Below are 24,804 nucleotides of genomic sequence, written 5' to 3' on the forward strand. Positions count from 1 at the left end.
GCACATGAAAACGCCATTATGAGCCGAGCGTGGTAGCTCAAGTCTGTAATCCTAGCACTTTGGGAGTCTGAGGGGTAGATCACCTGAGGTCAAGAATTCTAGACCAGCCTGACCAACGTGGTGAATCCCCGTCTCTACTGAAAAAAATGTAAAATTAGCTGGACGTGGTGGTGCATGTCTGTAATCCCAGCTACGTGGGAGGCTGAAGCAAGAGAATCACTTGAATCTAGGAGACAGAGGTTGCAGTGAGCCAAGTTCAAGCCACTGCACTCCAGCCTGTGCAATAACTGCAAAACTCCGTCTCAAAAACAAAACAAACACCTCATTATGACTGGATGCAGTGACTCACACCTGTAATCTCAAGACTTTGGGAGGCAGACAGAGGTAGGAGGATCACTTGAGGCCAGGAGTTCAAGACCAGCCTGGACAATATAAAGAAAAATGTTAAATATTAGGCAGGCATGGTGGTACATGCCTATAGTTCCAGCTACTCGGGAGGCTGAGGAAGATCACTTGAGCCCAGGAGGTCAGGGCTGCAGTGAGCCGTGGTCTCACCAGTGCACTCCAGCCTAGGAAACAGAGCAAGACCCTGTCCCAAACACACACATATACCCATGTACACGCACATACACACTCATGAACACATACAGAAAACACCATTAACTACTGGGTAAATGCAAATTAAAATCTTCAAACACCTAACAAAATGGCTAAATTTAAACACAGTATCACCACCAAATGCTGAGATCACTCATGTGGTGGGAATGTAAAATGTTCCTGCTTAGAAAAACAGTTTAGCAGATTAAAAAAAAAGAATATGCAACTACCAATTGATCCAGAAATTGTATTACTGGGGATTTATCCCAGATAAATGAAAACTTATGTTACACAAAAACCTGTAACATGAGTGCTTACAGCAGCTTTATTCATAATATCCAAAAACTGGAAACAATCCAGATTTTCAGAGGGTGAATGGTTAAACACAATGCAGCACATCCATGCTATGGAAAAATACTCAGCAACAAAAAGGAATGAACAATTAACATATACAACTATCTGGGGGAAGCTCTCAGAATCAGGCTGAGTGAAAAGCACTAATTCCAAAAGACTACTGCATTTACATAACATTCTTAAACAACCAAATTATCAAAATGGAGATCAGAGTCATGGCTATCAGAGGTTAAGGAGGGGTAAGGCAGGAGAGAAGTGGATACAACTATAAAAGTGCAACATGAGGAATCTTGTAGTAATAGAATAGGAACTGTAGGCTTGTGCAGTGGCTCATGCCTGTAATCCCAGCACTTTGGGAGGCCAAGGTAGGCAAATCACCTGAGGTCAGGAGTTCAAGACCAGCCTGACCAACTATTGAGAAACCCCGTCTTTACTAAAAATACAAAATTAGCCAGGCATGGTGGTGCATGCCTGTAATCCCAGCTACTTGGGAGCTGAGGCAGGAGAACTGCTTGAACCTGGGAGGTGGAGGTTGCGGTGAGCCGAGATTGCGCCATTGTACTCCAGCCTGGGCAGCAAGAGCAAAACTCCATCTCAAAAAAAAATAGGAACTGTATCAGGCTGGGGGCGGTGGGTCATGTCTGTAATCCTTTGGGAGACCAAGGTGGGTGGATCACAAGTTCAGGAGTTGGAGACCAGCCTGGCCAACATGGCGAAACTCTATCTGTACTAACAATACAAAAATGAGCTGGTCGTGGTGGCACGCACCTATAATTCCAGCTACTTGGGAGGCTGAGGCAGGAGAATCGCTTGAATCCAGGAGGCAGAGGTTGCAGTGAGCTGAGACTATGCCATTGCACTCCAGCCTGGGTGACAAGATCAAGACTCCAGCTCAAAAAAAAAAAAAAAAAAAAAAAGTGACTGTATCAATGTCAACATCCTGGTTGTGACATTGTACTGCAGATATGCAAGGTGTCACCACTGGATAAAGGGTGGTTTATAGGCTCTCGCTAGTATTTCTTACAACTGTATGTGAATCTACAATTACCTCAAAATAAAATGTTTAATAAAAATGTTAACTAGATAGACATCTTAGCCAGTTCTAAATTTATCAATAACAGGCATAGATTTAGACAAAAACATGCTAGCATTAGACAAAGGAGGTGAAGGAATAACCTATTAAATCTAATTTTGGGCAATTTTTTTAAACACAAAAATATCAGTTAAGCCAGGCACTATAGCCAAACCTATAGTCCCAGCTACTTGGGGATCTGAGGTGGAAGGTTCTCTTGGGCCCAGGAGTCCAGCCCAAGTCCTACACAACATAGTAAGACCCTGGTCACTTAAAAAAAAAAAAATCAGGCTGGGTGCGGTGGCTCATGCCTGTAATCCCAGAACTTTGAGAGGGCGAGGCAGGTGGATCATGAGGTCAGGAGTTCAAGACCGGCCTGGCAAAGATAATGAAACCCCATCTCTACTAAAAATACAAAAATTAGCTGGGTGTGGTGGCAGATTCCTGTAATCCCAGCTAGTCAGGATGCTGAGGCAGACAATCGCTTGAACCCAGGAGGCGGAGGTTGCAGTGAGCTGAGATCGTGCCACTGCACTCTAGCCTAGGCAACAGAATGAGACTCCATCTCAGAAAAAAAAAAACTCAGGAATTCTCAGTAAAAATAAACATTAAATGACAAAATAAAATAAAAATTAGGTTCCATATAAAAGTCTAGAGATAGTTATAACAAGACTATTAAGTACCATTGCTTCTAGTTCAAACTCACTAAGAAACCCTGATTATTAGTAGTTTTCTAGGATGTTTGAAACTAGAAGAGAGCCCTAAATAATAAACTGATCTCACCTGAGAGTCTAGATGAGAAAAAAAAAAGAAAATGATGATTATCATAATAATAATAAACTAAAAACCTTATTTCAGTTCAGAAGAAAACAGCAAACTATAAGTTAATAAACTGGTCCTATGGTACATATAATCACATGCAAATCCAGTCAATGTGACTCAGTTTCCCAGAGTACTGTTTTTCCCTTCATTCCGGCTGTGGAAATTAACTGTTAGTATTATAATACAATAATTGTGCTTACTTGACTATTGTAGAGTTCTTCTAGAAGAGCTAAGGATTTAATGGACTTTGATTTGCAAATTTCTTGCTCTGTAAATTTCTGGATAGCTGGATGAACCTTCTGAGTCTGACCCAAACGCAAAAATCCTATTTTAAACTTGGCTAACTTCAAAAGAATGTTGTCAACAGCAGAGTGTGTGTAGCTGGTCAACAAAACGCTAAAACCACAGGCGTAGAGAATTCTTACCTAATAATGGGCAAGAGAAAAAAAAAAGCCTTACTTTTAATTCCAGATAATTCTTAACATGCTTATAAACGTAACAAGAACCATATCTACGAGCTGAGTCAAGTGACTTTTTAAAAAAATTATAGAGCCAAAATATTTTACAAAAATTACATGACATTATTATATATTATGAATAATATGTCAATAATATATCATAGGCCAGGCATGGTGGCTGATGCTTGTAATCCGAGCACTTTGGGAGGCTGAAGCAAGTGGATCACTTGAGCCAAGGAATTCAAGACTGGCCTGGGCAACAAAGTGAGACCTTATCTCTATTTTTTAAACATTATTTTTGTAATTAGGCAAGGTAGTGCACCCCTGTGGTCTCAGCTACTTGGGAGGCTCAGGCATGAGGACCGTTTCAGCCCAGGAGGTTGAGGCTGCACGAGCAGTGATCATGCCACTGCATTCCAACCTGGTCTCAAACACCAATCCTTCCGTCTCAGACTCCCATAGTGCTGGGATTACAGGCATGATCCACCTTGTCTGGCCCATGTAACTTTTAGTAGTGTCTGGCACACAGTATCAATCAATTAAATATTTGCTGCCATTATTATAATTATTCTAAAACTGCTTAGAAATTTACTGACATGAAAAAAAAATTCAAGGAAAATTGATAAAATGATTTTTAAAGGGAAAGGAAAACATACAGCGATATATATCACATACCACTAATGGAAAGAGATCTTAGGAAATTCTAAATTTAGAATCTTAGATAGATCTTAGGAAGTCTACAACATGATTACAACTGTTAGTGATTCAGCTTTACTATTTCTCATGTCATTCAAAAAAGTTCATTTGAAACAAAGACACTCTGAATTAAAATTCAGCCATTTTGATGTTAAATATTACATCCTCTGAACTGAGGAGAAGCTGATATAAACATTTAGTTTCTAAGCAGAAGAATAATAACCTTACGAGAGTACATATCGTAGTTGTTTTTCCTGTCCCGGGCATACCCACGATGAGTGTGTAGTCTTTTGAAAGAAGAACCTTTTTCATTGCTTGCCTCTGAGGCTTATTCAAACCTACATTTAAATTAAAAAAATAACAGGAAAAAAAGCATTGAATTTCAAAGGAAAAATTAATTATTTTACAAGAAAAGTAGTCTCTATCCAAGTCTATTCCTCAATACAAACTATTTCCAAAGAGTCTTGTCTAAACATTGTAATTGCAAGTCTAATCAAGATATCAGGCTACAGTATAAATCAAATAGAAACAAGAAAAATTAATCAAAGCAGAGGTGATTTTAGCATACCCTTTAGAATGCAGGCAACTGTATCCTTTGCATCACGTGGAAGAACAGAACTAAGGTAGGATATAAAATGAGGTTCACGGAAGTCAATAATTAAATCTCGAAGCTTTTTGCTGAAAAGAGAAAAAGCACTTTTAGTAATATTCCTTAGAAAAGTGGAATGAAATTCAAATTCATTTATTGTTACAAACCTGACAAATGTGTTTTCCATCAATTTAGAAAGATTTCCTAATGGGGTATCTATATCACAATTTTTTTCTTCCTGGTCTAATCTAAACAAAGTTGATTCTGGAAGGACCGACAAGTTCCTAAAAGAGCAAAACAAATATACATGAATGTTTTCCGTTTCACATAGCCTGTATAAGAAATATACTACTATCTGCTAAAAGAATAAATAGTCCAGAATAGCTATTAAAATAGCTATCAGCCCTCAGTCACACTTGCTAATCAAGGACAGCATGAGGCCCTGGATTGGTGGGAAAAGGCAGAGGGAAGGGGAGAGTACAAGGCACCAAGGTCAAAGCAATTAATAATTGAGAACTTGCAACATTTGCTAAATATTCACTTAACCTTGCAATCTAACATGGGCTCACTATCCCCAGAGAGATCCTGAATGCATGCATGGCTCTTCCCTCCTCTCCCGGAGTGCAGGCTTCTTTTCTGCCACCTTCTCCCACTCTTCTTCTCTGTTCCTTAAGTCCTGGTGTTCCCTAAAGTCCCTTCTCTGGTTCATTGTATTGCTCTTTCTGATTGTTTTCCCTGGGGTTCCAGGCCCTCATGTGCCTCCAAATTTGAATTCCATCTTTAAGACTAACCTCACACTCCTCTCCCACCTGGTTCCTCACCCAAGGCTGCAAAGTTTGGATATCCAGCAGGCAGCAAGATCTCTCCACTTAGCTGAACCCAGGCTGTGAAAGCTCAGTACATGCAAAGCGGAACTCTTCCTCATCTCTGCTGAACCTGATGCTCTTTCTCTGGTCCTGATCATAGTTAATGGCATTTGCATCTGCACTACTGCCTTGATCCTTCCCTCTTCCCAACCCACATACCCAATCAGTATCCAAACGCCACTCAGTTTTATTTTCTAAATACTTCTCAGTCATTTCATTCTCTCTGCCAATACTACCCTGCCTCAGTTGCCTCTAGCCTGGACCACTGCAACAGCTTCCTGGTTTGCTTTTAGTTTTGCTTCTATTAATTAACTCAATTCTCCACAACATACGCACAGGAAAATGCAAATTCAATGATTATCTACTCTTCTGTTTAAAACCTTTCAATACATCAGAATAAATAAAATCTAAACTTTTTTTTTTTTTTGAGACAGGGTCTTGCTCTTTTGCCTAGGCTAGAGTACAGTGGCACGACCATGGCTCACTGTAGCCTTGAACTCCTGGATCAAGTAATCATCTTACCTCAGTCTCCTGAGTAGCTGGGACTACACGTGCACACCACCACATCTACCTAATTTTTTAATTTTTTGGAGAGATGGGGTCTCACTGTGTGGCCCAGGATAGCAAACTTTTTAACATGGTATTTAAGAGCTTCTATGATCTGATCTCTCTAATCACTCTCTTCCTTATATTTTATATTCCAGAAATAACTTAATTACTTGCATTTTCCCAAATGCTCTATGTCATACTACATCACACCAGCATACCTTTGTGTAACAGGTTTGCCCAGTATAGTATTCTCTTCTCACACTGCTTCACCAGACTAATTTATTAATCCATAGGATGAAGATTCAGAATTAGCTCTTCAAAAAGGCTTCACTTGGCCAGCCACAGTGGCTCATGCCTGTAATCCCAACACTTTGGGAGGCTGAGACGAGAGGATGACTTGAGATCAGAAGTTTGAGACCAGTCTGGCCAACATGGTGATACCCCGTCTCTAGTAAAAATATAAAAATTAGCTAGGCATGGTGGTGCATGCCTATAATCCCAGCTACTCAGGAGGCTGAGGCAGGAGAATCACTTGAATCCAGGAGGCAGAAGCTGCAGTGAACTGAGATCATGCCACTGCACTCCAGCCTGGGAGACAGACTGAGACTCTGCCTCAAAAAAAAATTAAAAAAGCCTTCCCTGAGCCTCCTAAAATTGAATTAAATACCTCTCCTCTGTGTTCCTATCAATTTGAACACTTATCATATTGGAGTGAAAATAAGCTGAGTGTGGTAACTCACACCTGTAATCCCACCACTTCAGGAGGCCTAGGCAGGAGGACCACTTGAGCCCATGAGTTCAAGACCAGCCTGGGCAACATAGTGAGCCCCCCATCTCTACAAAAAGTTAAAAAATTAGCCAGGTGTGGTGGCATGCACCTGTGGTCCCAGCTATGTAAGAGGCTGAGGCAGAAGGATTGATTGCTTGATCCCAAGAGGTCCAGGCTGCAGTGAGCTGTGATCATGCCACTGCACTCCAGCCTGGGCTGCAGTGAGAACATGTCTCAAAAAAAAAAAAAAAAAAAAGGAAACAAAATATTTATGTCTACACACAAGACTATAAATTCTTCAAGGATTTGCAGAGTACCTAATATATAGTAGGCACTAAATAAATACTGCAAAGGATACACAAATCTGAGCAGACAACTGGAATATTGTGGATCAGCATCCCATATCATGAAATCCAGACAAGGGGTAATTATGACTCAACTAAGATTACTGATCAGTAGGGAACAAGCCTGGACATTTCCGTTACAGTTACTCAGATGTCACTAAGTCCCAATTGCTGACCTCTATCCATTAAGAAATGTTCAGGCATGCCTTTGTTAACTGCAAGAAAGCCTGGAAAACACAATCCAGCTAACTGAAAGAAGAAGGAATATGGATATTAGTGAATGTGGATATTGGTCTCTGACACAAATTTTCTTTTTTTTTTTTCTTTAAGACAGGGTCTCATTCTGTCACTCAGGCTACATGCAGTGCAGAGGTATGATCTCAGCTCACTGCAGCCTCAACCTCCTGGGCTCAACTGATCCTCCCACCTCGGCCTTCCTAGTAGCTGGGACTACAGGCATGCACCACCATGCTCAGCTAATTTTTATATTTTTGGTAGAGATGAAGTTTTACTTATGTTGCCCAGGCAGGTCTCAAACTCCTGGGCTCAAGTGATCCACCCACCTCAGTCTCCCAATGTGCTAGGATTACAGGCATGAGCCACCTCGCCTGCCAAGATTTTCATATCAACTATTCTGCTATTAATATTTTTATTTAAATCAAGCACTTTGTTGTAACTGAAATAAGTACACTTATATCACTGCTATAAATGGAAAAAGTAAAACTTTTTATTTAAAAAAGAAGAGAGGCTGGGCACTGTGGCTCACGCCTATAATCCCAGCACTTTGGGAGGGCGAGGCAGACAGATTGCCTGAGGTCAGCAGTTGAAGAGCAGCCTAGCCAACATGGCAAAACCTGTCTCTACTAAAAACACAAAACATTAGCTGGGCATGGTGGCACGTGCCTTTAGTCCCAACTACTCAGGAGGCTGAGACACAAGAATCGCTTGAACCCAGGTGGTGGAGGATGCAGTGAGCCAAGATCGGGTCACTGCACTCCAGCCTGACCAACAGGGTGAGACTCCATCTCTAAATAAATAAATAACATTTTTTTTTTGAGATGGAGTCTTGCTCTGTAGCCTAGGTTGGAGTGCAGTGGCGTTATCAACTGCTGCCTCCCAGGTCCCAGTTCAAGCAATTCTTCTACCTTGGCCTCCCAAGTGGCTGGGATTACAGGCATGAGTCACCTAATTTTTTAGGTGGTTAAAAAATGCTCAGCTAATTTTTTTTGTATTTTTTAGTAACGATGGGGTTTCACCATGTTGGCCAGTGTGGTCTTGAGCTCTTGACCTCATGATCTGCCTGCCTCGACCTCCCAAAGTGCTGGGATTACAGGCGTGAGCCACCGCACCCAGCCAAATAAATAAATAAGAAGAGAACAAAATAGTAAGTGCCCAGCAAGCTAAGGAGAAATAAGCATTATAGCTAACACAGGGTAGCATCTATGCTGTCTGCTATATATGTGGTTTTGAGAATTAGTTAAGATTCTGTCCACATCAGCACTATGGAACATAACGTACTGAACAAAACTTTAGCAGTTTGGTAGTTCCCCAAAATTTTAAATGTGAAATTAGCACATGACCCATGCCTAGGTAACTACAAAGAAAATGAAAGAACTGAAACTATGTCCACCTAAAACTATACATGTGAATGTTCACAGCAATATTACTCATTACGGCAAAAAAGTGGAAACAACTCAAATGTCCATCAGCCAGTGAATGGACTATCCATACAACAGAATATATTCAGCCATAAAAAAATGAGGGTCTCATATATGCTGAAACATGAATGAACCTTGCAAACATTAGGCTAAGTGAAAGAAGCCAGACACAGAAGGTCACATAATGAATGGTTCTACTTATATCAAATATTCAGAATGGATGAATCCATACAGAAAGAAAGCCAACTAGTAGTTGCCAGGGAGTTGAGGGAGGAGAGAGGGGATAGGAAAGGTTTCCTTTTAGGGTGATAAAAGTGTCTTAGAAATAGATGGAGGTGATGGTTGCACAATATTGGGAATATACTAAACACCAATTATATACATTAAAATGGTTAATGATCAATTGTATGTTATATAATTTTTTTTTTTTTTGAGACGGAGTTTTGCTCTTGTTGCCCAGGCTGGAGTGCAATGGCATGATCTTGGCTCACTTCGATTTCCACTTCCCAGGTTCAAGCAATTCTCCTGCCTCAGCCTCCTGAGTAGCTAGGATTATGAAAAAAAGCTCATCATCATTGGTCATTAGAGAAATGCAAATCAAAATCACATTGAGATACCATCTCACTCCAGTTAGAATGGCAATCATTAAAAAATCAGGAGACAGCTGGGCATGGTGGCTCATGCCTGTAATCCCAGCACTTTGGGAGTCCAAGGCAGGCAGATCACGAGGTCAGGAGAGCAAGACCATCCTGGCCAACACAGTGAAACCCCATCTCTACTAAAAATACAAAAAATTAGCTGGATGTGGTGGCGGGTGCCTGTAATCCCAGCTACTCGGGAGGCTGAGGCAGGAGAATCGCTTGAACCTGGGAGGCAGAGGTTGCAGTGGGCCAAGATCGTGCCATTGCACTTCAACCTGGGCAACAGAGCGAGACTCCGTCTCAAAAAAAAAAAAAAAAAAAATCAGGAGACATATGCTAGAGAGGATGTGGAGAAATAGGAACATTTTTACACTGTTGGTGGGAGTATAAATTAGTTCAACCATTGTGGAAGACTGTGGTGATTCCTCAAGGACCTAGAAATAGAAATACCATTTGACCCAGCAATCCCATTACTGGGTAGATACCAAAATGATTATAAATCACTCTATTATAAAGACACATGCACACATGTTTATTGTGGGACTGTTCACAAGAGCAAAGACTTGTAACCAATCCAAATGCCCATCAATGAGAGACTGGATAAAGAAAATGTGGCACATATACACCATGGAATAATATGCAGCCATGAAAAAGGATGAGTTCATGTCCTTTGCAGGGACATGGATAAAACTGGAAACCATCATTCTCAGCAAACTGACACAAGAACAGAAAACCAAAGACTGCATGTCCTCACTCATAAGTGGGTGCTGAACAATGAGAACACATGGACACAGGGAAGGGAACATCACACACCAAGGCAGGTCGGTGGGTGGGTGCTAGGGGAGGAATAGCAGGGGGTGGGGGATAGGGGAGGGATAGCATTAGGAGAAATACCTAATGTAGATGATGGGGTGATGGATGCAGCAAACCACCATGGCACGTGTATATCTATGTAACAAACTAGCATGTTCAGTACACGTACCCCTGAACTTAAAGTAAAATAAAATTTAAAAAGAGAGAAAAAAAAAGAACTTTCATTCCAACCTCAAAAAAAATAAAAAATAAAATAAAATAAATGGTTAATGATCAATTTTATGTTTTATATATATATTTTTGAGATAGAGTTTTGCTCTTGTTACTCAGGCTAGAATGCAATGGCACGATCTTGGCTAACTGCAATCTCCATCTCCTGGGTTCAAGCGATTCTCCTGCCTCAGCCTCCCAAGTAGCTAGGATTACGGGCATGCACCACCATGCCCAGCTAATTTTACATTTTTAGTAGAGATGGGGTTTCACCATGTTGGCCAAGCTGGTCTTGAACTCCTGACCTCAGGTGATCTACCCACCTCAGCCTCCCAAAGTGCTGGGATTATAGACTTGAGCCACTGCACCCAGCAAATTTATTTTAAAAAAGGAATAAAATGCTGATATATAAGTTACGTGAAGAAGAATTTGAAAAACAGCATGCTGCATGAAAAAAGCCAGTCATCAAAGACCACATATTGCATGATTCTATTTATATGAAATGCCCAGAATGAGCAAATCTACAGAGACAGAAAGTATTGGTTAGTGGTTGCCTTGGGTTGGGGGAATTGGAGGAAAATGAGAAGTGACTACTAAAGGGTACAGGGCTTCTTTCTTGGGGGTTTGTTTAGGGGTGACAAAAATGCTAAAAATTGATTGTGGTAATGGCTGCACACTCTGTGAATATACTAAAAACCACTAAATTGTATACTTTAAATCAATGAACTACACAGATGTGAGCTATACATCAATAAAGCTGTTACAAAAAAAAAGTAACATTTCATTACCTGTCTAATAAACAAGTTACCGTTGTCATGTTAATCTCCTTCACATATCCTCTACATAAAGCAAATAGGGATCTTTCTTCTCCACTCACAATAATTCTGTCACCTGCCATTAGATTTGTGACAGGTATGGCACCATTTTTATGTTGGAAATTATGTAAATATTGTCCATCACAAACTGTCTTTACATGTTCCATTCGAATCAAGTTTCCAATGCAACTGCCACTCTTCTCCCTATGAAAAAGACCAAAGAGAAAAAGCTTCTGTTTATGTTACATATGTAAGTATTGTGCTTGCATTTTCCTACAACTTACTCGTTCATCTGACCCCTAAAAACTAATACTGAGCCTGTCATTTTTACATTTTCCACAACCTTCAATAAAGTGTTAGAAATGTTAAGTAAACGTTCTATCAGTTTTGGGCTTTTTTGAGACAACCTCCAACCCCTCTGGGTCAACGAATTCTCATGCTGCATACTTCCAAGTAGCTGGGATTACAAGCGTATGCCACCACGCTAAGCTAATATTTTGTAATTTTAGTAGAGACAGGGTTTCACCATGTTGGCCAGGTGGGTTTTGAACTCCTGGCCTTAAGTGACCCACCCGCCTCAGCCTCCCAAAGTGCTGGGATTAGAAGCCTGAGCCACCATGCTTGCCCCATCATTAGTTTTTAATGAATTGCTCAACTGTTGTTGAAACTAAAGCAATTTTACAGTCTTGTAGGAAAATGCTAGGGAGCACCCCGCTCTTGTTGCACCTACAGGCTGGGATCTCTGAACAAGGTGTTTTATTGCCACTTTGATCCCTGAAAGATAGATACCCTCACCTCTTAAGCTGATACATATAACATTACAGAAAACAAACCATAATAACCTGCTCCTAAATGTGAAATAAAAAAAATTATAACATATTTCTTTAAAATTTACAACAAGATTTATAATAATGACAAGCAAACTGATAATTCCACTGCTTCTAAATGAGTATAAAAGGCCAGGTGCGGTGGCTCACGCCTGTAATCTCAGCACTTTAGGAAGCCAAAGTGGGCAAATCACCTGAGGTCAGGAGTTTGAGACCAGTCTGGCTAACATGGTGAAATTCCGTTTCTACTAAAACACAAAAAATTAACCAGGCATGGTGTCGCATGCCTGTAATCCCAGTTACTTGGGAGGGTGAGGCAGGAGAATCACTTGAACCCGGGAGGCAGAGATTGCAGTGAGCCGAGATCGTGCCATTGCACTCCAGCTTGGGCAACAAGAGTGAAATTCCATCTCAAAAAAAAAAAAACAGAAAAAGAAAAAGAAAAAAAGAAATGAGTATTAAACATTTTAAAACCCCTCCGGCACTACTACTAAATACCATGCAATCTCAGAGGCTTATTGGTATTTACATATGTACGATAGATTCACTACACCTATGCAGTCTAACTACAATTAAATAAACTTACTCCACAGCAATGTTATCTTGCGTTAAAGTCTAATATCGGGGAAATAATGATCCAATTATTTCTAAAGTCATGTTATTAATATTCATTCTGGAAAGAAAAAAGTGAAACTAAAGCAATTTTTACATTTAAAAAAATTTTGGCTGGGTAAGGTGGCTCATGTCTGTAATCCCATCACTCTGGGAAGCCAAGGAGGGCAAATCACGAGCTCAGGAGTTCCAGACCAGCCTGGCCAACATGGTAAAAAACCCTGCCTCTACTAAAAATACAAAAATTATCTGGGTGTAGTGGCGGGCGCCTGTAATCCCTGCTACTCGGGAGGGCTAAGGCAGGAGAATCATTTGAATCCTGGAGGCAGAGGTTGCAGTGAGCCAAGATCATGCCACTGCACTCCAGCCCAGGCTACAGAGTGAGACTCTGTCTCAAAAACAACAACAACAACAACAAAATTTTGGCTGGGTGTGGTGGCTTATGCCTGTAATCCCAGCACTTTGGAAGGATGAGGTGGGCAGATTGCTTGAGGCCAGGAGTTCAAGACCAGCCTGACAAACATGGCAAAACCCTGTCTCTACCAAAAATACAAAAATTAGCTGGGTATGGTGGCATGTTCCTGTAATCCCAGCTTCTTGGGAGGCTGAGGCATGAGAATTATTGTAACCTGGGAGGTGGAGGCTGCAATGAGCCAAGACACTCCCACCTGGGTGACTGAGCAAGACTCTGTCAAAAAAAAAAAAGTTTTACATACTACAAAAGGCCTAAGGTTAAAAAAGCTAAAGCAATTACATTTTACATAAATTTTACATATATATAGTAAACTCACTATACAGATGCAGTCTATCTATAATTATATATATATAAACTTTTTCAACTGCAATGTTTCCTTGTGTTAAAGTCATTATTAGGTAAATAATGATCCAATTATTTCTAAAGTCACATCATTAATATTCATTCTGCAAAGAAAAAATAAAGCTAAAGAAATGAAATTTTACATAAAGAAAAATACTACACAAAGATATACCAAATTCTAGGTGAGGCAGTGGCTTATACCTATAATCTCAGCACTTTGGGAGACCAAGGTGGGAGGATCACTTGAGCCCAGGAGTTTAAGACTAGCCTGGGCAAAATAGCAAGACTCTGTCTCTGTAGTTATGTAAAATAAAATAAAACAAAAAATTAGCCACGGCACAGTGGCTTGCAGGTGTAATACCAGCACTTTGGGTGGTCAAGGTTGGAAGACTGCTTGAGGCCAGGAGTTCAAGACCAGCCTGGGCCACATAGCAAGACCGTCTCTAAGAAAAAAAGAACAAAACAAAACAAAAACGGCCCGGCGCAGTGGCTCACGCCTGTAATCACAGCACTTTGGGTGGCCAAGGCCTGTGGATCACAAGGTCAGGAGATCGAGACCATCCTGGCCAACATGGTAAAACCCCGTCTCTACTAAAGATACAAAAATTAGCAAGTCGTGGTGGCATGTGCCTGTAGTCCCAGCTACTTGGGAAGCTGAGGCAGGAGAATCGCTTGAACGGGGAGGTGGAGGTTGCAGTGAGTGAGATTGTGCCACAGCACCCCTGCACTCCAGCCTGGTGACAGAGTGCGACTGTCTCAAAAAAAAAAAAAAACCCAAAAACAAACAAACCAAAAACATTAGCCAGGATTGGTGGTATGCACCGATGATCCTAGCTACTCAGGAGGCTGAGGCAAGAAGACCATTTTATCCCAGAAGTTCGAGGCTACAGTGAGCCATGATTGCACCACTATACTCAGCCAAGGGAGCAGTGTCACCCTATCTCTTAAAAAAAAAAATCTAACTTTACAGGTGACTTTTTTTTTTTAATGAATTCCACAAGGACTATGAAATGAACCTTTAGAAAATTTGCATCTGTATCAAAACTTACCAAAAATATAAACATTTAAAATACGAATATTTTTAAAAATCAAGTTAATATCACATTAATTTGCATTCTATCAGTATATACATTATATAACAATTGACTTTAAGATATACTCAAGTTTGGCCAGGTGCAGTGGCTCACGCCTGTAATCCCAGTACTTTGGGAGGCCGAGGTGGGTGGATCACGAGGTCAAGAGATCGACACCATCCTGGTCAACGTGGTGAAACCCCATCTCTACTAAAAATACAAAAAATTAGCTGGGCACCGTGGTGCATGCCTGTAATTCCAGCTACTCAGGAGGCTGATGCAGGAGAATTGCTTGAACCCAGGAGGCGGAGGTTGCAGTGAGCCGAGATCGCGCCATTGCACTCCAGCCTGGGTAACAAGAGCGAAACTCCGTCTCAAAAAAAAAAAAAAGATATACTCAAGTTTATAATGTTATCATCGATGAAAAAGGATTTACTGAAAACTTTTAATAGGATTTAAAAAAAATTTTTTTTTTTTTTTTGAGTCAAGATCTGGCTCTATCACCCAGGCTGGACTGCAGTGGCTCGATCTTGACTCACTGCAACCTTCACCTCTGGCTCAAGCCATCCTCCCACCTCAGCCTGGGACTACAGGCATGCACTACCACACCCAGGTAATTTTTATATTTTTTATAGAGACACAGTTTTGCCATGTTGTCCAGGCTGGTCTCAAACTCGTGAGCTCAAGCGATCCACCTGCTTCAGCCTCCCAAAGTGCTGGGATTATAGGCATGAGCCACTGCCCTGACAAAAGTAATTTTTTTTTTTAAGATGCAGTCTCTTTGGATCTACTACTAATGAGCTAGTATGAAAAAAAAAAAAAGATGGAGTCTCACTTTGTCATCCAGGCTGGAGGGCAGTGGCGCAATCTCGGCTCACTGCACCTCCGCCTCCTAAGTTCAAGCGATTCTCCTGCCTCAGCCTCCCCAATAGCTGGGATTACAGGCATGTGCTACCACGCCTTTTTTGTATTTTTAGTAGAAATGGGGTTTTGCCATGTTGACGAGGCTAGTCTCAAACTCCTGGCCTCAGGTGATCCACCTGCCTCAGCCTCCCAAAGTGCTGGGATTATAAGCGTGAGCCACTGCACCTGGCCTTTTTGTAGTTTTAGTAAAAATGGGGTTTCACCATATTGGCCAGCCTGGTCTAAAGCTCCTCACCTCAGGTGATGCACCCGCCTCGGCGTCCCAAAGAAAAGTAATTTTAATTAATTAACTTATTTATTTATTTATTGAGATGGAGTCTCTTGCTCTGTCACCCACACTGGATGGAGTGCAATGGCGCGATTTTGGCTCACTGCAACCTCCGCCTCTCAGGTTCAAGCAATTCTGTGCCTCAGCCTCCCAAGTAGCTGGGATTACAGGCATCCGCCACCACGCTTGGCTAATTTTTGTATTTTTAGTAAAGACAGTGTTTCACCATCTTTCAAGGCCAGGCTAGTCTTGAATTTCTGACCTGGTAATCCACCAGCCTTGGCCTCCCAAAGTGCTGGAATTAGAGACGTGAGCCACAGCACCCAGCCAGAAAAGTAATTTTTAAAACAAATTTCTTGAGGCACATTTAGCCTACTGAAACTATATTACTAACTAGCAATGATTCCAGCACATAGGATACATAGTAATGATGCTCTTCTTAGAAACAATGGAGAGCCATCTGCATTTGTCATGAATAAACGAAATCACATATCTATAACATGCTACATAACCTGTATTTGTCATAAATTCCAAATGCCACCTCACTAGCTAATGCAAACCACTGAAATCTTTCAGTATTAAATGGACTACTTACATTTCCAAAGCAGGCATTAGCCATATATTTTGGTGATTCTTTTTATTATCCTTTGATTGTGACTCCAGGGTTAACATTAGATACCAAAGGCTGAAATATTCTAAGTGTGTATGCTTCAGATGCTGGGTTTCTTCTTCTATTTTGGGCAGCATGACAATTGGGACTGAACTACCATCCATCTGTTGTTCAACTGCTCTAAATATAAAGTTCCAAGTTAGAGATGTTTATAAACCATTTCCCTGGCTGGCTATGAAGTGAGATAATTCCAAAATAAGAACACATATTTCATCATAACTCATAACCACAGCCCCTAATTTACCTTAAAAGTCATTTCAACATTTTATAAGCCATATGGCTTTTTATAAAACAAAATGTGTAAGAAACTCAATACTGCATTACATTGCCTTCAATGACTATCTCCCAAACAACTCAGGTTTGGTGTACTATAATCTGCATTCCCAAATGCAAGAAGTTTTGGCTTTTAGTACAACGTCATTTCTCAAAAATCATAATATTTGTACACCTAGCTCAGTGACATAAGTAAACATAAAAACATGGAGAATCATTTGGATTTTGCTTAATACCAGTTTAAAATATTTTCTATAGAAATAAACATGCTATAGGACAGCATACAAAACATTGACAATAAACATAAGATTTCAAAGAAATGTACCCAGACTTCCTATGGTTCACAGTCCTCTGCTATTAAGAGATCCCTTGAACAAATACCTTAAAAAGGATTTATGTGAGGCTGGGCACAGTGGCTTACGCCTGTAATTCTAGCACTTCGGGAGGCCGAGTCGAGTGGTTGCCTGAGCTCATGAGTTCGAGACCAGCCTGGACAACACGGTGAAACCCCGTCTCTATTAAAATACAAAAAATTAGCCAGGGGTGGTAGCCTGCACCTGTAGTCCCAGCTACTCAGGAGGCTGAGGTAGGAGAATTGCTTAAACCCAGGAGGCAGAGGTTGCAGTGAGGTGAGATCACACCACTGCACTCCAGCCTGGGTGACAGAGCAAGACTCTCTCTCTCAAAAAAAATTTGAATTTCAGCCTAGTGCCATGGCTCACGCCTATAATCCCAGAACTTTGGGAGGCCAAGGCAGGCAGATTCCTTGAGGTCAGGAGTTCAAGACCAGCCTGGCTAATATAGTGAAACCCTATCTCTATTAAAAATACAAAAAATTAGCTGGGCACAGTGACTCATGCCTAGAATCTCAGAACTTTGGGAGGCTGAGGTGGGCGGATCATTTGAGGTCAGGAGTTCGAGATCAGCCTGACTAACACAGTGGTCAGCTGTCACATCTTAGTTGCTGTTTTAATCTCAGCCCTTTTGTAGTTAGAGATAGGGAAATTACTTTCAGATAGGTAGTTTGATATCCAGTGAATGGGCCTGCCCTGTTTATATATGGCTGTTTCTCTACAAATGGAAAGTTTATTAGCTGACATATGAATAGCCATATGTATTTGTTTATAATATCTTCATAATAGGGCAGTGAAAGTTTTGAAGGACATAACACAATAGTCAGATGTATATACAGATGGAAAACACAGTCAAATCAGAGCCAAAGTTCTAATTTAGTCTAAAAATTCACATAAATGCTTTGTAAAAAATTACTTTGGCCGGATGCAGTGGCTCATGCCTGTAATCCCAGCACTTTGGGAGGCTGAGGTAGGCAGATCATGAGGTCAAGAGATCGAGACCATCCTCGCCAACATGGTGAAACCCCATCTCTACTAAAAAATAAAAAAAATTAGCTAGGCGTGGTGGCAGGTGCCTGTAGTCCTAGCTAGCTACTCAGGAGGCTGAGGCAGGAGAATCACTTGAACCCAGGAGCCAGGGGTTGCAGTGAGCCAAGCGACAGAGCGAGATTGTTTCAGGAAAAAAAAAAGAAAAAGAAAAAAAGAAATGGAAGATGTCTTGAACTATCATTTAAGAAAACTTGTATTCAAAATGCCTATATAGGTTGAGTATCCCTTATCCAAAATGCTTGAGATTAGAAGTGTTTCTTATTTACTCAGATTTTGGAATACTTGCATTATATTGGTTAAAAATCAAAATCTCAAATCTCAAATCCTCCAATGAGCATTTTCTTTGAGCATCATGTCAGTGCTCAAAATGTTTCTGATTTCAGGCCAGGTGTGGTGGCTCACAACTATAATCCCGGCACTTTGAAAGGCCAAGGCAGGTGGATCACTTGAGCCCAGGAGTTTGAGGCTATAGTGAGCTAAGACCCACTGCACTTCAGCCTGGGCAACAGAGCAAGACCTTGTTTCTAAAAACAAAAGAAAACAAAAAACCTTTTGATTTTTGGAGCATTTTAGATTTCGAGGTTTTGAACTTGGGATACTCAAACTGTACTACACCTTTCATAAGCTGATTCCACTGTCCTAAAATTATTTCATTTCACAAAACTGAATGCAGCAAAATTAAAACTATCCATTTTTGGAAAAACTTTTTAAAGCACTCTATTAATTTCTCATGGAAATAGGCTTCTTAGAAAATACGTACTGTGGTTTTTTTTCTATTCTCTTAATTCTAGAAATAATACACAGGAAGGAAAATATAAAGGAAAAATAGCTAAAATAATGTTATCAATGCTGGACCAGCCACAAATGTTAAATCATATTTAGTTGAGTTCACATTCAACTTGAAATAATGCCTTTGGAAGACAATATTTACCTGCTATAAAGAGCACAATTGCCCATTTGTGAACAATATTTACAAGTTTTCTCTTCCTCAATTATTTGTGGCAAAGAAGCAAGCTGTGTCTTCTGTCTAGTAGCAGATTTGCTAATACGGTGAAACAAAGAAAATGCCATCTGGTTTCTTAGCTTTAATAATTCTATGAAAAAAAAAAGCGAATGTCTTTTTAAGAATTAAATAAAATTCATCCTGTCTTTTTCATTATATATGTAAAACTTTCAGATTTAAAAACTTATTAGGGCTGGGGACAGTGGCTCACATCTGTAATCCCACTTTGGGAGGCCGAAGCAGGCGGATCACCTGAGGTCAAGGGTTGGAGACTAGCCAGACCAACATGACGAAACCCCGACTCTACCAAAAATACAAAATTAGCCAGGCGTGGTGGCACATCCCTGTATTCCAGCTACTTAGGAGGCTGAGGCAGGAGGATTGCTTGAAACCGGGAGGCAGAAGTTGCAGTGAGCCAAGATCAAGCCATTGCACTCTAGCCTGGGTAACAAGAGCAAAACTCTGTCTTGAAATAAACAAACAGTGCTCGCTTCGGCAGCACATATACTAAAATTGGAACGACACAGAGAAGATGAGCATGGCCCCTGTGCAAGGATGACACGCAAATTCGTGAAGTGTTCCATAAAGAAAAAAAAAGAAACAAACAAACATTTTTAAAAGGAACAACAGCATTCATATTTCTCACTATACTAGAATAACTTAATATTTTGGCATATTTCCTTTAAGTTTTTTGTTCACTTGATAAATTCTTTAAACAACATATTTTATAACTAGCAAACATTGTAAAGTTGGTATTAGTTGAATGCTGAGGAAAAATATAGCTATGTAGAATATCTTTCTTTAATATAAGATAGAAAGTTTGAAATAAATTTTGCATATTAAAATTTTAAAAGATTAATAATGTTTTCAACTACAGAGTATATTATCAAAATTCTTTTTTAAAAATACCACAATGGTGAGGTGCAGTGGCTCACGCCTATAATCCCAGAACTTTCAGAGGCCAAGGCGGGCAGATCACTTAAGGCCAGAAGTTCAAGACCAGCCTGGTCAACATAGCAAAACCCCATCTCTACTAAAAATATAATTAGCCAGCCATGGTGGCACATGCCTATAATCCCAGTTACTCAGGAGATTGAGGAAGGAGAATAGCTTCAATCCAGGAGGTGGAGGCTGCAGTGAGCTGAGATTGTGCCACTGCACTCCAGCCTGGGCAACAGAGTAAGACTCTGTCTCAAATATCAAAAACAAAAAAACACACACAAAACAGCAACAACAAAAAACCCACAGGTAGGCTGGGCGAACTTTGGGAGGCCAAGGTGGGCAGATCACCTGAGGTCGGGAGTTTGAGACCAGCCTGATCAACATAGAGAAACCCTGTTTCTATTAAAAATACAAAATTAGCCAGGCGTGGTGACGAACGCCTGTAATCCCAGCTACTCAAGAGGCTGAGGCAGGAGAATCGCTTGAACCCGGGAGGCGGAGGTTACAGTGAGCTGAGATCACACCATTGCACTCCAGCCTGTGCAATAACAGCGAAACTCTGTCTTTAAAACAACAACAACAACAAAAAACCCATAGCTACAAAGTACAACTTAGTCAATACTGTGAGTAGATTGTCAGGTATAAATATGTATCACCATAAGCTGAAGTGGGAGGTGGGGCAAAGAAGCAAAGCTGAAAGAAAACAGCTCAACCTCTTCTGTCTAGATGGTTGGCAGGCACAGGGTACATCTGACCAGTCTTGAGGTAGAGAAGCAAGCCAGCCTCTGGATCAGTTCTTCTCTCTTGGCTTAGCAGAGTATACAGAACAACCTGTGTAAACATCGACATTTGCTCAAACAAAATTATAACTTCTTGTATTTCCCTACATTTTCTTGCAACCAAAACATAATTTTTAAGTCAAAAGACCAATAAAGCTATTTCTATTTAAAAGGTAACAATGTTGCCCATCGATGATAGACTGAAAACAAAAAAATAAAATAAATAAAATAAATAAAAATAAATAAATAAAAAGGAATATGGGCCAAATTAGTAAAGGTAACACAACAAATTTGATGTCAAACATTTAATCCAGGCCAGGCATGGTGGCTGACACCTGTAATCTCAACACCAGGAGGATCCCTTGAGCCCAGGAGTTGGAGACCAGCCCAGGCAATACAGTGAGACAAACTGATGGTCATTATGTTAAATAAAAAAAGCCAGATACAGAAAACTTTGTATGTTCTCATTTACTTGTGGGAGCAAAAGATTTAACAACTGAACTCATGGAGATGGATAGTAAAGGGTTGGTTATCAGAGGCTGGGAACGGTAGTGAGGGTGGTGAGGGAGAAGTGGGGATGGTTAATGGGTACCAAAAAAAAGTTAGACAGAATGAATAGGACATAGTATTTGCTACCACAACAGAGTGACTATAGTCAAACATAATTTAACTATGCATTTTCAAATAACTAAGGAGTATAACTGGGTTATTTGTAACACAAAGAATAAATGTTTGAGGGGATCGTATTGCATGCCTGTATTAAAATATCTTATGTAACCCACTAACTACCCACAGCTGACCTCAGGTGACTCACCTGCCTCGGCCTCCCGATGCTGGGATTACAGGCATGAGCCACCATGCCAGGCCAATTTCCTAATTTTTTTCAATACAAGAATTACTATTTTATTCTTAAAATTTTCTTGCACTTCTTGAAAATAAAACCTCCAATTGAACAAAATTAAATACAGTAAGCCGGGCGCGGTGGCTCATGCCTGTAATCCCAGCACTTTGGGAGGCCGAGGTGGGTGGATCACGAGGTCAAGAGATCGAGACCATCCCGGTCAACATGGTGAAACCCCGTCTCTACTAAAAAATACAAAAAATTAGCTGGGCATGGTGGGGTGTGCCTATAATCCCAGCTACTCAGGAGGCTGAGGCAGGAGAATTGCCTGAACCCAGGAGGTGGAGGTTGCGGTGAGCCGAGATGGCGCCATTGCACTCCAGCCTGGGTAATAAGAGTGAAACTCCGTCTCCAAAAAAAAAAAAATTAAAGGCCGGGCGCGGTGGCTCAAGCCTGTAATCCCAGCACTTTGGGAGGCCGAGGCGGGTGGATCACGAGGTCAAGAGATCGAGACCATCCTGGTCAACATGGTGAAACCCCGTCTCTACTAATACAAAAAATTAGCTGGGCACGGTGGCACGTGCCTGTAATCCCAGCTACTCAGGAGGCTGAGGCAGGAGAATTGCCTGAACCCAGGAGGCGGAGATTGCGGTGAGCCGAGATCGCGCCATTGCACTCCAGTCTGGGTATCAAGAGCGAAACTCCGTCTCAAAAAAAAAAAAAAAAAAAAAAAAAAAAATTAAATACAGTAATATTCTTTGCCTTGAAGGCACGGCAAATTACAGCAGCAATCTCAATGAAAAAAGGTCTTGGGGGAAAAAAAAAAGTCTTGGAATCTAAATCACTTAAGATACTGAAACGCTTTTATTTTTTTGGAGACGGAATCTTGATCTGTCACCTAGGCTGAAGTGCAGTGGCACAATCTGAGCTCACTGCAAACTCCGCCTCCCTGGTTCAAGCAATTCTCCTGCCTCAGCCTCCCAAGTAGCTGGGACTGCAGGTACATGACACTATCCTGGGCTAATTTTTTCTTTTCTTTTTTTTTTTTTCGTAGTAGAGATGGAGTTTCACCACATTGGCCAGGCTGGTCTCAAACTCTTGACCTCAAGTGATCCACCCACCTTGGCCTCCCAAAGTACTAGGATTACAGACATAAGCCACCACACCTGGCCTTGAAATGCTTTTATATTTCTCTTCTGTTTAGCATTATAAAGTGATTTCATTGAAACTTGTGATTTTTAAAAATCAAGTAAAAAATTTTCAGTCTCATATACACAAAACATATTTCTTCTGACCTTTGACTTCAAAAACAGCCTTTGTTCTATTGGCATAATTTTTCTTCCTCAAGAGGGTTTTAAATTAGCCAAGTCTTTAAGTTTGAAATTTCAGTTATTTCTGTATTACCAAAGTAAAAAAGTTTAACTCTTTTAAAAAGTGGAAATGTTTTCTTCCACGTCCAACATCTCCAGAAAACCCAGTAATAGGTGAAGCAAAGTTACTCTACTTTTAATTCCCAAACTGTAAAGCTCTTGTAAAAACCTTCAATGTGGCCAGATACAGTAGCTCATGCCTGTAATTCCAGCACTTTGGGAGGCCAAGGTGGGCGGATTGAGACCAGCCTGGCTAACATGGTGAAACCCCATCTCTACTAAAAATACAAAAACATTAGCTGGGCGTGGTGGCCCACACCTGTAATCCCAGCTACTCAGGAGGCTGAGGCAGGAGAATCACTTCAACCGGGGAGGCAGAGGTTGCAGTGAGCAGAGATGGTGTCACTGCACTCCAGCCTAGGCAATGGAGGGAGACTCCGTTTCAAAAAAAAAAAAAAAAAGGCTTCGATGTTTGGTACACAATTAATAGCAAAAGGCTGGCACGGTGGCTCACACCTGTAAACCCAACACTTTGGGAGGCTGAGGTGGGAGGATGATGTGAGGTCACAAGTTCGAGACTAGGCTGGACAACATGGCAAAACCCCATCTCTACAAAAAATACAAAAATGAGTCAGGGGTAGTGGTGTGCACCTCTAGTCCCAGCTACTCCGGAGGCTGAGGTGGGAGGATGGCTTGAGTACAGGAGGTGGAGGTTCCAGAGCTAAGATCGAGTCACTGCACTCCAGCCTAGGTGACAGAGCTAAACCTTGTCTCAAAAAAAGAAAAAAGCAAGAAATATTTTTTTTTCTTTTTTTTTTGAGACGGAGTCTCTCACTGTCACCCAGGCTGCCCAGGCTGGAGTGAAGTGGTGAAACTTCAGCTCACTGCAACCTCCGCCTTCCAGACTGAAGCGATTCTCCTGCCTCAGCCTCCCAAGTAGCTGGGATCACAAGCATCTGCCGCCACACCTGGCTAATTTTTGTATTTTTAGTAGAGACAGGGTTTTACCATTGGCCAGGCTGATCTCAAACTCCTGACTTCAGGAGAAACACCTGCCTTAGCCTGCCTGGGTTAAAGGCGTCAGCCACCTAGCCCAGCCTGCAAGAAAGATTTAATAAAGCATGACTCTTTAATATCTAATTATATAAGTCAGTATTTTGAAACTTATTTTATATAAAATATGTTCAAATAATATGCAAAATTGTAAGCGCAATGGAAAAATTTAAGTTATATTATAAACTCTGTTGTTTTATTATTTTCTTAGCAAATATTATATCATAAAAATATAATAATGTTACTATCTTTTAGTTCTATCTTTGCTGATTTAAAGGCTTCTATAGGCCAGGCTCAGTGGCTCATGCCTGTAATCCTAGCACTCTGTGAGACCAAGGCAGGTGGAATGCTTGAGCTCAGGAGTTCAAGACCAGCCTGGGCAAAATAATGAAATCCTGTCTCTACTAAAATACAAAAAAAAAATAACCTGGGCACAGTGTCATGCGCCTGTAGTCCCAGCTACTCAGGAGGCTGAGACAGGAGAATCACTTGAATTGGGGAGGGGGAGTTTGCAATAAGCTAAGATCATGCCCCTGCACTCCAGCCTGGGTGACAGAGCAAGACTGTCTCAAAAATAAATAAATAAATAAAAGCTATGAAAACATACTGCAGATTGCCAATGTAGAGATGGGCAGAGGGGATGACAATAATCAGAAAATAAAACACAATTTAGTGTTAGTTGATTTGTTAAGTCAC

General features: G+C 40.9%; 1 protein-coding gene and 1 non-coding gene across 3 annotated transcripts in view; one reads left to right on the forward strand and one right to left on the reverse strand.

Annotated features, from left to right (window-relative positions):
* DNA2 (DNA replication helicase/nuclease 2) overlaps positions 1-24,804 on the reverse strand; it is a 56,672-nt gene that overhangs the window by 13,007 nt on the left and 18,861 nt on the right. For both annotated transcript variants that reach the window (XM_064374196.1, XM_064374195.1), the window contains exons 7-14: positions 20,779-20,896; positions 19,052-19,214; positions 16,370-16,564; positions 11,227-11,457; positions 4,756-4,872; positions 4,568-4,677; positions 4,223-4,337; positions 3,046-3,265 (exon numbers count right to left, since the gene is read on the reverse strand). In XM_064374196.1, the coding sequence (XP_064230266.1) occupies positions 3,046-3,265; positions 4,223-4,337; positions 4,568-4,677; positions 4,756-4,872; positions 11,227-11,457; positions 16,370-16,564; positions 19,052-19,214; positions 20,779-20,896 (1,269 nt within the window). The remainder of the gene's footprint in view (positions 1-3,045; positions 3,266-4,222; positions 4,338-4,567; positions 4,678-4,755; positions 4,873-11,226; positions 11,458-16,369; positions 16,565-19,051; positions 19,215-20,778; positions 20,897-24,804) is intronic.
* LOC135274039 (U6 spliceosomal RNA) lies at positions 19,607-19,713 on the forward strand. Its single transcript, XR_010341856.1, has one exon. It is a non-coding gene; the product is annotated as a U6 spliceosomal RNA (small nuclear RNA).

The sequence above is a fragment of the Aotus nancymaae genome, unplaced genomic scaffold (assembly GCF_030222135.1).
Source record: "Aotus nancymaae isolate 86718 unplaced genomic scaffold, 86718_ANA_hifiasm-v0.15.2.pri h1tg000010l, whole genome shotgun sequence".
Classification (NCBI taxonomy): Eukaryota; Metazoa; Chordata; class Mammalia; order Primates; family Aotidae; genus Aotus; species Aotus nancymaae.